General features: G+C 32.7%; 1 protein-coding gene across 1 annotated transcript; it reads right to left on the reverse strand.

Moving 5' to 3' along the window:
• Positions 1–2,814: 2,814 nt before the first annotated feature.
• Positions 2,815–14,255, reverse strand: LOC136033429 (uncharacterized). Its single transcript, XM_065714179.1, has 2 exons — positions 14,214–14,255; positions 2,815–3,258 (listed from the first exon to the last, which is right to left on the reverse strand). The coding sequence occupies exons 1-2, from the start codon at positions 14,253–14,255 to the stop codon at positions 2,815–2,817; spliced, it is 486 nt and encodes a 161-aa protein (XP_065570251.1).
• Between the last annotated feature and the right edge of the window lie 827 nt (positions 14,256–15,082).

Genomic DNA, 15,082 nt, shown 5'->3' on the forward strand with positions numbered 1-15,082 from the left:
TTCTACAATATAGCACCCCAGAACAAGTTATTTGTCCACTGTGGTTCCTTGTTGTTGCTCCAAGTTGGATATTCCAAGGTGGGTAGTGTTAGGTAATATTTAGCAGGACTGAAATAGTAAACTTTTTAATACATTATTGTCATTGCCACCAATCAATAATAGGCAGCTTCAATTTTAAATGCAAATTAAACTATTTTAATTACCTAATATTTCATGCCTTTGAAAATATTCTTTTTCTATCTTGTTTAGGCTCAAATAATCCTTTATTTTAATCAACAATCCTTTACTTTAGCACCTCATAGTGATTTGTCTGTTCGTTGTGATTCCGTTTTGTTATTTTAAGTAGGATACTCCAAGGTGAATGGTCTTGGGCAATATTTAGCAACAATAAATGGTGAAATTTGGATTTGATATTTTGATTATTGACCGTTGATAACTGATAACATTAAAATCTTGAAGCAAATGTAAGGCTTTTATGCAACTACGATAAAGAGATATGTTGCATTGGCTTTCCAGGGAAAAACTGGAGAGGTGCCACTATTTATTTGGCTTTCTAGTCCAATTATAACGTAATAGTGCTAGACTGTAATTTGAATTAAATTATAGGTTAGCAATAACAATATGCCTGGCTATAAAAGGCAATTACAAATAATCGTAATTGTGTAATTCTCGATAAAAAACAGAAAGGAAAATAATCATTTTCTGCCCCTCTATTATTAGTAATAACTTCACTAAATATTCTGTAATAGATACCATTAATTATATCTAAGCTTCAATTTTTTTTTCACCATTTCAAAGTGATATTTGCTAAATTTTACAGAATTTTGTTTTCTTTTACATTATCCGCTGTTTTTCAAACAGCCCTAGTGACATTTTTTGTGACAATTTTTCCAAAGTAAGACACAGTAAAAATGAGGAACAAGTGGGAGTTTTAAAGTTATTCCAACCAACTAAACAAAAGCCAGATTTCACACAAGACTAGAGAGTATTCCGTTCATCTCATTCAAAAAAAAATCACCAGCCAGGAAAACTGTTCATACAATACCCTTTTTAAGTGTGGTATTATTCCCCCCTCCAATAAAAAATCAGAACCAAATTTTGACACTCGTGGTCTCAGATTTTGAAGGAAGTAAGCATATTTACCTCCTTTCATAAACATAAGCAGCAATAGTGAAGTTGGTTTTATAACTTTTATATTTAAGTTCTGAGGCTATTCTGGCTTTAGTGGTGGAAGGGGAGGGGGGGAAGTTAAACTTTGTTTCTACATACTTTATACAGAAACATTTATCTTTTCTTCGTTTGAAATATTTTTTTAATGTCTTCTTGTGTCCCGGGGTAGAGATATCCCCTCTTTGGTGGTTTCCTTATTATGAGCTCCTCAGGGTTCTGTTGAAATTGGATGGAAGGGGGTTCCAACTAGTCGGAAGGGGATTTTGAAGAAGCAACGTTTCTAGTTGAAGAGATATTCGGAACAATAATTGCTTATTATTAACATCATTGAAAAAAAAGAGACAAAGTTTCAAAACAAAAAGTTCTTCTTAGAAAAGGAAAGAGTGATTTTAAAGCCTAAGAAACCCTGAAATAAAGTCCTATAGCAATCAAATAGTTCATGATAATGAGCTAAGTAAGAATGATTCGAGCCAATTCAAACCCAAAATCTAAGAACAGAATTGTTTTAACAATTAATAGAAGAAAAGAATTAGATTTTGAAGAAGATTCCAAAGGTATGAAATCAGTAAGTCTAATTGTAGCCATCTAGAGCAATAAGCTTGAGAAAAATTGCCTAATTTGAGGAGAAAGACACCCCGAAGAAGGTAAGCGATCTTGATTAAAAATCATACCTTTGAATCTAGCATATCCGAGAACCGTATTGTAGAGATTTCAAGCTCCTGTCTACGAAAATATGGAATATCAAATTCTTTTTTCCGAGCGGTTTATTATTATTAATTTTCTTATTATTATTATTTTGATTATTATTTTTCCCCAGGGGTGATCGTATTGAACCGATACTCCTAGGAAGTTACGAGGGGGCTTATTCCGACGCAGAAGTTCTAGAACCTTTTTAAGCGGCATTGTTTCTTATATTTAAAATTTAATTCCAGGTGAGACACCGACAAGAGCAAACAAAAATTGTATAATTTTCGAGACGTATTGTAATCTAGTGAAAGTTTTGTTCTCAATTGCCAATGTAACTGAACCAGGAGGGACGGGCTCCCTATTTTCCTGTTTTACCTTTTTCAATTGTCTATCCATTATGTTTTCAATTAGATTCATTGGGCAGCCATTGCAAAATAGAATATCTTTAACTTAATCTAACTTGAATTTTACATGATTACCCGATTATATTCTTAGAGCCCTGTCGACTAAGGAAATTACTACCCTTCTTTTTACACAAGGTGATTTGACGAGAAATTTAGATACCGATCATTATGGATCGGTTTTCTGTTCATTGAAAATTCAAGGCTATGAGTAAATTTTATAATTAAAACATTCAAGAAAGGAAGCTCTCCTGAATCTTTCAGTTCAATTGTGAATTGAAGATTGGAATCAAAATTCAAATGCGCCAAAAAATATTTTAAAGAGTCCTGACCATGTTCCCAAACAGCGAGAATATCATCAACGAAGCGAAATATAAAACTTATCTGAGTTTCAAGTTCAAGTTCAAGTTCTATTTATTTTCATAAAATAATAATAACAAAAACAATATCCCAAAGGGCTCAATGGCCCGTTATTTGGGAAACAAAAGTTTGTTTCGAAAGTGAGATATAAAAAATATTTTTAGTTTAGTTTTATCTTCTAAAAGTTAGCACTAAATCATCTTCCAAAATTAGGTCTATATCCTCCTCCAAATCCTGGCCTGTAGCCACCTCCAAACCCAGGTCTGTAGCCACCTCCAAACCCAGGTCTATATCCACCTCCAAATCCTGGTCTGTAGCCTCCTCCAAGTAATCCTCCTCCCAGGCCACCAAGAACACCTCCTAAGCCAAGTATTCTCGAGTTTGCTTCTTCATCATCTTTGGGTTCCACTTTGTCTTTTTTATCTTGCTGGTCTTCTATTTGAGCCATAGCCCCTCGTTGGGTTTCTACTTGAGGTGTGGCATAATGTTTACCATCCAGTTGGTCTTTAAGTCCTTGCTGGGCTTCCCATTGATTAATAGCATCTTGTTGAGTTTTTACTAGAGCTGTACCTCCTTGTTGTGCTTCTGGTTTATCTAGTTGAGCTTTAGCAACGGTTGTAACAGCAAAGAAAAGGAACGCCTGTAAAACAGATTGCTAATAAAAAGTTGTGTGGAAATGAAGAACAATGTTGTAACTATGTAAATAAAGTTATATTTATAAAATTTGATTCATCCAACTGACTCTTGGCGTTCCCCGCCATTGGTAGAATTTTTAAAACTAGTGATATGCTGAAAACTGACATTGACCGAATTTTGTTGATAATTACTGATAAATTCTAAAGGCTATCGATATCGTAGCTGGTAAAGACTATTAAGAGACTTATAAATTAGTATTTTATATTCAGCAGTTTCCTCATGTAAATTTAGACTGTAAGGTAAAATGCTGGTCTTATTAGATTTTTTTATTGTTTTCAGTAAAGTGTTTGTTTTTAGAATTCTCCATCTATAGGAAACTACAACAGGTCGGCTTATTTAAATTTGCACAATCTGCGATAATTTTCGTTTTGTTTTTAGTTTCAACTTCGATGTTTATTTTTGTAAGAACAATTTTAGCAAGAAAATATACACTGTAAGACTAGCAAAAAGATTTTAGTTTAATTTATGCAATGAAGCTGAACTGTTCAATATTATTTTTGCTAAATATACAACATTAAATTCAGGTTTTACTTCCAACGTTACTTAAGCTTTTCCACTAGGTATGTAATCCTCCTGTACATTCTACTTCTGGACATGCAGATAGAAGTAAGGCTAACTATCAATATTAGACAAGTTTCCATGCACCTTGTATGCATATTGTAAAATATAATTTTACCTAATATACAACATTATTTATTTATTGATTTGACTCATTATTTGACCTAATATAGAACATTAAATTCAGGTTTTACTTCCAACCTTCCTCAAGCTTTTCCACTAGGTATGTAATCTTTCTGTACATTCTACTTCTGCGCATGCAAATAGAAGTAAGGCTAACTATCAATACAGGTTTTACTCATCCACTAGGTATGTAATCTTTCTGTGGCATAATCTCTTTTGTCTTAGGTAGTACACTAGCGCTTCCTAAGTAAAGAAGGATAAGGCTTCATACTGTTACAATTTTTTCATGGGATCACTTCTTATGAAAGAGTCATAGTAGAGTCTTCGATTAGAAGCTTAAATGAACTAAATCAAAAGGATGTCAAAAGCCTGTATATGCAGATCTAAGGAACGGCTAGGACTGAAACTGTAAGGCCATTTTGATAGAGGTGATGAACTAAACCAAATGACACTACCTGCCTTCAGGTTGTCAAAAGAGTATATTTGTAATGTTTAATGAACGGTTAAGGGTAATACATTGAAATTTTTAGGCAATTGAATGGGAGGTGGGTTTTTGAGCGAAATTCCAAAATGTTCCGTGCATTCAGGCTGTCAAAACGGTATAACTACAATTTGTCAGGAATAGCTTACGGAATTCAGCTGCAATCTTGAGGGACAGTAGACGGGATGTAGTTTTACGCCGAATGAAACTATAAAGATTCAGGTTGTCAAAAGAGTGTATCTGTAATATCTCAGGAACAGCTAAGGGAATTAACTTAAAATTTTCAGGAATGTTTAGAGGTATATTGAAATGAACGGAAAGACTATTTCTGCATCCAAGATGTCAAAATGGCATGTTTCCAACAGCTCAGATAAAGACAGTCAAAACACAGAAAAAAGGGAAAATTATGAAGAAGATGTACGGAATAACGATTAGTATCAAAATTTTGATATGATATCTTTGGTTCGACTGGTTTGCAAGACTTCACGTCAAGGGTAATGCAAAAAAGTAAAAAATAACTGATGAATTATTTTATTGGCTACTGAATAATACTTACATTTGTTGTGCAACCTAAAACTGAGCATTCGATTTGATAGAAAGTAAGTTTTTATTTTCGATCTCTGCAAGAACTATAGAAAGAGAGAAATTCAAATGATAGGAAACAGAATTTCTGAATCTTTTCAAATAACAGAAAAATAGCTCTGATATCATTTAAAAACGACGTTCTAGCAAAATAGGTGACTGAAAAGCTATTTTGGAATACGAGCTAGGTCATCTGCCCAAGCAAAAGGTACATTGGTGATTGAATATATTTCTCATAGTCAGATCTGTGCAAGCTTAGATTGAGCTAATTTCACCAACGATTTGATCGACATTCTATATCAAATCGATTCTTTTAAACTACTAGAGCATATCATAGATCTTTTTGACGAGCATCAAAGAGTGAAGTATCCTTCAAAATTCCTAATTGAACTAATGGCGTACTTTATTGAAAGCGTAACAAATATATTGTTCATAAACGGTATATGAAAGTTACGAAACCAAGATATACCCGTGAGTGTCTAAGGGCGTATCCATAGTTTTCATTTGGGGTGGGGGTTGTATTTTATCGGGGGTGCTCTACAAAAGCTACGTAAAAGCTTGCGAAAAAACGCAGACAAAATCCCACTTATATAAATTTTTGTTTCACTTTTACGAGTCAGACTGAAGTTTTGGGGGGTTCCTGGTCAATCAATATCATTTGCATTCATTGATTCATGATTTTTCTATTTAAAATAGGACAATCCCCACCTCCGCAAAAATTCTGGATGCGGCACTGTCCCTTCGATTTTGTTTACATTGCTTAATTTACGATTGTCCTCTTTAAAAGGTTGTTATGAATTATATGCAGCATTGATGTAAATCATAATATTATATAGTATTAAATTAATTGGATATTTATTATATATAATAATTTCTTCTTTTTACCTTAAGGATGTGTCCAATCATGGTAATGTTTTCTAAATATTCACAGAACGTTGTATTTCAAACTTTATACAACGACTAACCAAAATGTTTCCTTTTAAATATCTATTGTTTCACAGCTGGTTCATCACCCTATCCTCAGTATATTAAAAAAAACGAATATCACGTTTATTATCAAAGAAATCAGGGTTTCTGCGCTATATCACCCCAGAACAAGTTATTTATCCAATGTGCTTCCGTATTGTTACTTCAAGTTGAATATTTCAAGGTGGGTAGTGTTGGGCAATATTTAGCAGGATTGAAATAATAAATGTTTGAATATATTATTTTGATTACCACCAATCAATAATAGGCATCTTCAAATTCACAGGCAAATGAAACACTTGTAGAAAAAACGTAAAATACATTTCAATTGTAAATTCACTTGTACAATACAAGTGTATTTTACACTTGTAGAAAAAAACATGCTGTACTTTTGCTCCAGATAGGATCTTTAATTCCCCCGTGAGGGATTTTTTGCTATGAAAATTTCAATGGTGTAGTTTTTATTTCCATCCGACACCAGTTTTGTGGAGTTTTAGGCTATTTTTTATAATTTTAATAAATTTGTTTTTGTGATAAACTTTACTGTTAAACTAAATTGAAATAACAGTTACTATTCCTGGATCAGCTTTAAATGTTGATTTTTCTTCACTAAACAGTTTTTTATGCAAAACAGGATTTCTAGAATCTTTTCCCCAGAAAAAGGAAATTTTTTCCCCAGAAAAAAGTTCCAGTTATGCTAACGCAGCGATTGTTGCTAATTCCTTTATACCTTATCTAGTGTTATGATAAAAAATATATACTGCTATAAAAAACAATCGTGAAAAATAGTATGTATGTCAAACTCAGTCCAAAATAATCGCCAAAACAATATCATTTCTTTCTTATCATTAAACAAAAAAAATAATGTTTTTTTCAACTTAGTGGAAGGAGCTACATTAAAACTCAAATCAAACAAAAACTAGTACGTATGTTAGGGGAGTTGCTCCTCCTCAACACCTTGCTCCTTACGCTAAAGTATTTAGTACTAAAAAAAAGCACTTCTTGTTGTTCTAATTAAACGAACCTTGTTGTTTCAAGAGTCGTTCACAGGGAATTGGGACAAAATCAAAACTTTAGCGTAAAGAACGAGATGTTGAGGAAGAGCAACCTTTCTCATATACTTGTTAATTTCTGTTCATTTTAAGTTCGCCTTTAATTTCTGTTTGTATTCCCTAGACAGTTCAATCCTGGTGAAAACTTACCCCAGACAATTGTCCTTAACATCTCCGCGCGTAAAATGGAGTTGATAATGAGAAAGCAAGACATAAGAAGAATTTTTTATAGGAATTCTGGTAAATTCCCAAGTGTAAAAATTCCCAAGTGTAAAATATGAGTCCTAGATACGTTATTGGAATAACTAGACCTGATCCGCTCTGTTTGAGGGAGTTGGGAGATTTTCTGTGTTTTGGCAAATTTGGTGCTTTTGAATGTGCTAGGACGATGAAAATTGGTAAATATGAGAGGGACCTGCACCAATTGACTTTATAACAGTGGTTTTTCCAGTACAAATATATAGGTAGGGGCTGGAGGTGTGGGAAATTGAGAAAATTGAGGTATCTTTATCTTACGGACAGGTGATCGGATCTTAATGATACTTGATATATAAAAAATTCTTATGTCTCAGATGCTCCATTTTCAATTTGAATCGGATCTGTGGATATAGGAGGTGGAGGGGAAATCATTTAAAGAGGAAAATCTTATGATTGTTAAAAAAATTACTATTTATGTATGTATGTATTTTTATGTAAGTATGTATGTCACACTCAGTCCAAAATAATCGCCAAAACAATATCGTTTCTTTCTTATCATTAAACAAAAAAAAATAATGTTTTTTTCAACTTAGTGGAAGGAGCTACATTAAAACTCAAATCAAACAAAAACTAATACGTATGTTAGGGGAGTTGCTCCTCCTTAACACCTTGCTCCTTACGCTAAAGTATTTAGTACTAAAAAAAAGCACTTCTTGTTGTTCTAATTAAACGAACCTTGTTGTTTCAAAAGTCGTTCACTGGGAATTGGGACAAAATCAAAACTTTAGCGTAAAGAACGAGATGTTGAGGAAGAGCAACCCTTCTCATATACTTGTTAATTTCTGTTCATTTTAAGTTCGCTTTTAATTTCTGTTTGTATTCCCTAGACAGTTCAATCCTGGTGAAAACTTACCCCGGAAAATTGTCCTTAACATTTCCGCGCGTAAAATGGAGTTGATAATGAGAAAGCAAGACATAAGAAGAATTTTGTATAGGAATTCTGGTAAATTCCCAAGTGTAAAATTTCCCCTGAGAAATTCACCCTTTTGAAACTTCTCTCCCCATGTAAAATTCTCCCTCTGAAAATCTACTCAGCAGAGCATCTGTCCCCCCCCCCCCTAAAAAATGTATGTAGGCTTCCCAATAGCAAATGATATACATAATCAATAGACAACTTTCATAATTTCAAGACGTTTCTCCAGGGGCTCTAGGGGGCCACGATATCTCAAAGGCATAGTTACTCGACCTTTCAACTATACTGTGCAAAATGGAAATCTCAAAATTTTGATTGTACATTTTTGAGAAAAAAGGGGTGTGGTAGGGGGGGGGGGGGGGGGGGCTAAGTTGCCCTCCAACCTTTTAGGTCACTTAAAAAAGACAGTAACCTAGAACTTTAAATTTTCATTCAAATAAGCCCTTTTCTGATATTCTAGGACCATTGGGTCAACACGATCACCCCTTGGAAAAAAGCAGCAAATAAGCACGCATCCGTGATCTTTCTGTAAAACTCCAATTTTTTTTCCGGTAGGAAAAAAATTACTTTTTCTCTTAGCTCTACTTTTTAAAAAGGGAAAAAACTTTAGCGTAAAGAGCGGGGCGTTGAGGAAGAAAAGCCCCTTTCATATACGGAGTAATTTCTGTTTGTTATAAGTTTTAATGTCGCTCCTTACTTTCATTTAAAAAAACTTGTTTTTTTAGTTTATTTGGCTATAGGGCTTACTTTTTATTCGAAGATATTTAATTTTATTTTAAGACGAAAATCTTATGATTGTTATAAAAATTACTTATGAATTATTAAAAACTTTACTTGGGTTTAATTTAACTTCAATTGCGTTCTTAAAATATTTAAGCTGTTTTAAGCTATATAAAAATATATTCATCAAACATAACCTGAGTCAACTTGGTTACTCCTAGGACATCCCCCCCCCCCACCTCAGCACCAATAATAAAGGTGTACACTCAAAATATACTTGTGAACTAGGAAGAATTAGACAACAAGTCCCAAACAATCATTTACGTTAATTACTTATAGGAATCATTACGCATATGAAAAGGGTTACCCCCTCCTCAAGGCCTCGATCTGTACACTAAAGTTACTATATGATAAAAAAAAACCTCATTACTCCAAGTATTTGGCCATTGTGTTTCATAAATCATTCTTATTTAATTGGGACAAAAAATCAAAAGTTTAGAGTAAAGTGCAAGGCAGTCCCTTTCATATGCGTAATAATTTCTTTCTCAGACAAACGTAAATATATCAGAAATTATAACGATAATTTCAAATATAAAATATATATATATATATATATATATATATATATATATATATATATATATATATATATATATATATATATATATATATACATATATAGCTTATAACAGCTTAAATATTTTAAGGACACAAACTCGAGTGAACCGAAAAAATACATGAATATAGACTTTCCTTTAAATAAAGACATGACTGATAAACACGGATTAGTATGACTTGATGCTAGAAGATTCAAATGAGTTTTCCCACTGCTTAAATTAAGATCATCTGATCAAACTTTTAATGAAAATTGGGTTAGTAGGTAAGCTAAGTCAATCAATAAACCGATAGTTGTTTCCCAGTATATTTGGTGAATAGGCTTTCAGTTGTTTCGGCTGTCTTTTGTTTTCCTTTTGCTGTTTGAGTTTAGTTTAATTTTCACTACTCTGTTCGTATTTAATCTAAAATTTGTTTTTCTTTGAGCACATTGTCGCAATTTCTGCTCATTTTTGCTTCCATTTGTTGTGCTAGCTACTCTTCTTTTTTCAGATATTTATTTTTCTTGTTAATTTTTTTCTTTGTGAAACGTTCTTTCTTTATGTTTGACACAATTTTATACTTTATTCTCTCTTTGATTCTCTATTGCATAGCTAAAAATGTCACCATTAATGAGAAACGATCAAGGCTTTTGTGGATATTCGCAAGTCTGCAATGCCTGGGAAAATGAGGCTCCTGTAGACTATTGTCCAAAAGCCAACAAATTCTTAATATAATAGTAAGTTTGGAAAACAATCTTGCCAGAATACGTTTTTTCACAAGTCACATTTCTCATGTCTCAATGGCACAAATAATTTATCTTGTTAATTTCAATCGGATATGGGAAAAACTTACATTTTTCAATTTCATCGCTCGTTCGTGGGGATTTTATTGGTTTGTGAGAAATATCTCAAGACAAAAGTCTATACATTACAACAAAACTAATTATTCAAAGTTAGTTCAAAAGTAATTTTTTTAACAATCAGAAGATTTTCCTCTTAAAATGAAATTAAATATCTTCGAATAAAAGTAACGAAAAGTGTATGCTTGATTACCAAAACCTCAAAGACTAAACCGCTGTGTATTGGCAAAGTATTTTCTAATGTATTTACAATACCATGGAGCCTTATAGCCAAATTATTAGTTTTTTCATTCTAAAACTTGCAGATAAGGATATATGAAATTTATACATACTACTGCTGTATTAATTTAATTTGCATGACATTAGTGAAATGTGAAAGAAACAATAGTATTCCTGGTTTCTCAAAATAATTTTAGCACGTCCTAACCAATTTTTATAATGAACATTAAAAGTATTTCATATTTTTAAATCGTTACACTTTGGATCTTGTTAAACCTCTCTTTTTCTCAAAGCCTAAGAATCCTGTTCCTACTATCACCAGGGCAATTTACTTTTTATACAAAAATAATTTTTTGCATACTAGACTAAACACATGTACTAGGTAACAAAAAGGTTAATTAAGTCTAAAATGCTCTCCCGACAGAAATAATTTCAATAGCCTCTAGCCATATCCTCCCAGAAAATTTAAATGTTAAGATATAAAATAAAACCTTTAAAAAGGGACTCTTATAACTTTAAAAGATTTTATCTTATATAGCGTGTTCTTATTTTTTAATAAAGATTGATGATCGCTTGAATTATTTATGCAAAACATGTTGTTATAGGTGATTAACTCCGTTAGGCATTATAGTTGTCAATTAGGTATTTCTACTTCTGAAATTTATAGGTATATTTCAATCATTAGTTAAAGGAATCACAGAAAAAAAAATCACTTACTCCGAATGACTACACATTATCTAAAGTAAATTGAGGTTTTTTTGCATAACTATTGCTAATATAGTAAAATTCCTGTATATTTGTACTTAGTAGCAGACTCAAATGCAAATGTATTTTATAGATGCCTTTCCTTGTTCATCCAAAATAATACAGGAATCTTCATTTAGAAGTGCATTATAACTTATGATCAAGTTAAGTCTTACTAAAAGCATACGTATATGACGGGTGATTGCCAATACGTCAAGCCTTGCTCTGTATGCTATAGTCGAGAAGTTCTTTTAAACCGTTCTCACTCAATTTTTAGTTTGCAATTAAAAATTTTTTTTAAGGATATTATGGCAAAAGCTCAGTCTTTCGCGTAAATATTGGGGGTCCAAGAAGGGGAACCATCCTTAATATACGGAATAATTAATGTTCATAGTAAGTTTTAATGTTATTCCTTACTTGAAGTAAAAAAAAAAATATTATCAAATTGATTTTTGACCAGTTTTTAAATAATTCCTTGATATAACTTTCCCTATCCCCCCATCTGTTTGAATATTTGCGGAAAATTCTTCTCAGATACTCTCTTTTCTTAAACTTTACCTCTCTTTTTTTTCCATGACCATTACTTCAATTAGATCAATGTAGAGGATATAATATTAACGCATAACCGTAATCCGTTTTCTGGTAAATTGAACAAAATTCTAATATGACTAGTACTGACAACCCTCATGTATTTTCAGGACCAAAACCTAATTTTCAATTTACTACAAAATAACAGTTGATAATCAACAATTGTTTATTGAAGTCAAAAAGTAAACATATTTATATTATATTTGGTTTTAAGCAAAGTGCAAATTATTTTCTGATAAGGCACGAAGGTTCTCAGAAACTTTTTTTTAATTTTTCAAATTATTGGCTAATCGATTGAAAATCATAAAATGCGGAGGGAAAACGTTTTATCCAATTTAGGAGACAAGAAAAGCTATTAGTATGGTGGCTTTCAAGAGGTAAAATAAAAAAATATTATAAGCACACGATAAACACTGGTAATATCTTTTAAATGAGTTAATTCGATGGGAAATTAAGTGTTCTTGTGAATTTTTCAAGAGTCAAACAAGATTGGAGGACAAGCAGCTCTCTTTCCCAGCCCTTTCATTTTCTAAAAATACTCAATCAAAATTGTAGACAATCATTTGTTGATTACAGTTCAGATTAGATATTACGGTAAAAATTAAATAAAAACAAACAAGCAGAAATTATTCCGTTTAAGCCTGAAAACGCCCATGCCTTTATAAGAATAGACTTTTAAACTCGTAAGACTATAAGACATAAATGTAAAAAGTATGTTGGAAAATCATATTTGCTCTTTCCAATATGATACTTTTTAAGTTATTATTTCCTCTTAGCAATGATGTTGTTGTTTTTTTTTTTTTTTTTGCTCTGTTGTCTTTTTTATAATGTGTGGTGATTATGATGATAGTGTTGGTCAGAAATTAATTGTTCAACGCTTTGATTATAAAATTGATAATGATTTTAATTGTGTAGGGTATATTTATTATGATATTAATATATTAGGTGGTTTCTTTTTTCTTTTTTTACTAATTTGTAATCTTCACGATATATTAATCTGAAAATTTAAAGTCGGTTTTATGGCACTTGGTCAATTCCAAGTATATTGGTCAATTCCAAAAATAGCCAATTCCCTGAATCGACAATCTTGGGGGAAGTATAGAGAAGTTTAATTCTTATAAAATAGAAAAAACAAGTTATTTTTAACTTACGAGCGGATAATCGTATCTTAATGAAATTTGATAAGAAATTGGTGACTTTGAGAGGACTTGGAGGAGAAAACTGGAAATCTTGGATAATGCTTAGAGTTGAGAGATCGGAATCAAACTTGGTTCGAAGAATAAATATGAGTCCTAGATACGTTATTGGAATAACTAGACCTGATCCGCTCTGTTTGAGGGAGTTGGGGGAATTTCTGTGTTTTGGCAAATTTGGTGCTTTTGAATGTGCTAGGACGATGAAAATTGGTAAATATGAGAGGGACCTGCACCAATTGACTTTATAACAGTTGTTTTTCCAGTACAAATATATAGGTAGGGGCTGGAGGTGTGGGAAATTGAGAAAATTGAGGTATCTTTATCTTACGGACAGGTGATCGGATCTTAATGATACTTGATATATAAAAAATTCTTATGTCTCAGATGCTCCATTTTCAATTCGAATCGGATCTGTGGATATAGGAGGTGGGGGGGAAAACGGAAATCTTGGAAACTCGAAGTCTTGGGAAAACCGGAATGGAGAGATCGGGATGTAACTTGATGGGAAGAATAAGCGCAAGCACAAGATACCTGAATGACATAACTAGACCAGTCCCAATCTCTTTGGGCGAGTTTTTTTTTTCATTTCTTTGACGCGTTCAGTGCTCCTAACGTGCTAGAACGATTCAAATTGTTAGACGTGCCAGGGAACTGTACAAATTGATTTAATAACAGTCTTGTCCCAGTATCAAACAATCTTGGGGACTGGAAGGAGAGAAAAAATTGCAGAAAATTAAGCGTTTTTAACTTAAGAATGGGTGTTATAGTCTTAATAAAATTTTATATTGAAAAGAACCTTGTGTTTCAGAACTCTTTTTTAAATACTAATTGCATTTGGTAATATTTGGCGTTATTGGAGAAGGAAATGGGAAATCATGGAAAACTATTAGAGTGGAGAGATCGGGATGAAACTTTGTGGAGAGAATAAACACAAGCCCCAAATACGGGATGGACATTACCAAACTCAATACGCTATCTTTGGGGGAGTGGTCGTGGGGGTGTTAACTCGAACAAATTAGAAAATTAAAGTATTTTTAACTTACGAACGTGTGACAGGATCTTATGGATACTTCGAAGAAACTCATGTCTCAAGGCTCTTATTTGAAATTCCGACCAGATCTGATTACAGTAGGGGGATTTGAAGGGGAAAACTGAAAATCTTAGAAAAACGCTTAGAGTGGAGATATCAGGATAAAAATTATCGGGAAGAGTAACCACATGTCTTAGATACGTGATTCAAGTAAACGGGCTGGATTTGGTATCTTCGGGGTAGTTACAGGGTCCAGTACTTTAGCAAGTTCGGTGCTTCTGGTCGTGCTAGGACGATGAAAATTGGTAGGCGTGTCGAGGATCTTTTCAAATTTATTTGATAATAGTCGTTTTCCCCCCAATTTGACTATCTGGGGGGCTGATGAGAGAGGAAAAATTTGAAAAATGAGATATTTTAACTGAGGAATTGGTGATTGGATCTTATTGAATCTTGATATTTAGAACGACCTCGTTTCTAAGAGCTCAAATCTAAAATCCCAAATGCCATCAAGCCTCTGATTTTTCTTTTAAGTCAATCTATTGAATTTTAGAATTTTGCTAGAGTTCATGCCATATGAGCTTTTTGCACGTGGCTCTTCTGACCTTGGCTCTTCCGACAAGTACCAAATGAGCTCTTAACTCGTGTTTTTTTAGATAATAACCAACATAAAAATATTCAGGCCTCAAAAAATACGACTCCTTGAACGAAAATTTATGGGATATATGAAGAAAAACTTACACTTACTTCCCATACAAATATCTTGTTGACTATTTTGGTTTCATCACTGGTTATTAAACAAAATTAGTTTGTAACTTTTACTATGTATTTAAAAAAAATAATTTAAAGCAAAACTGTTTCTGCACAGCTAAAGAACGTAGTCGA

This window comes from Artemia franciscana, chromosome 12 (assembly GCF_032884065.1).
Source record: "Artemia franciscana chromosome 12, ASM3288406v1, whole genome shotgun sequence".
NCBI classification, from domain to species: Eukaryota; Metazoa; Arthropoda; class Branchiopoda; order Anostraca; family Artemiidae; genus Artemia; species Artemia franciscana.

Excerpts from the sequence above, each read along its gene's own strand:
- LOC136033429 (XM_065714179.1), bottom strand. The coding sequence starts at position 14,255 with ATGAGTTTCTTCGAAGTATCCATAAGATCCTGTCACACGTTC. Across the intron at positions 3,259-14,213 it reads TAAGATCCTGTCACACGTTC|GCGTTCCTTTTCTTTGCTGT; the intron begins GTAAGTTAAAAA and ends TCTGTTTTACAG.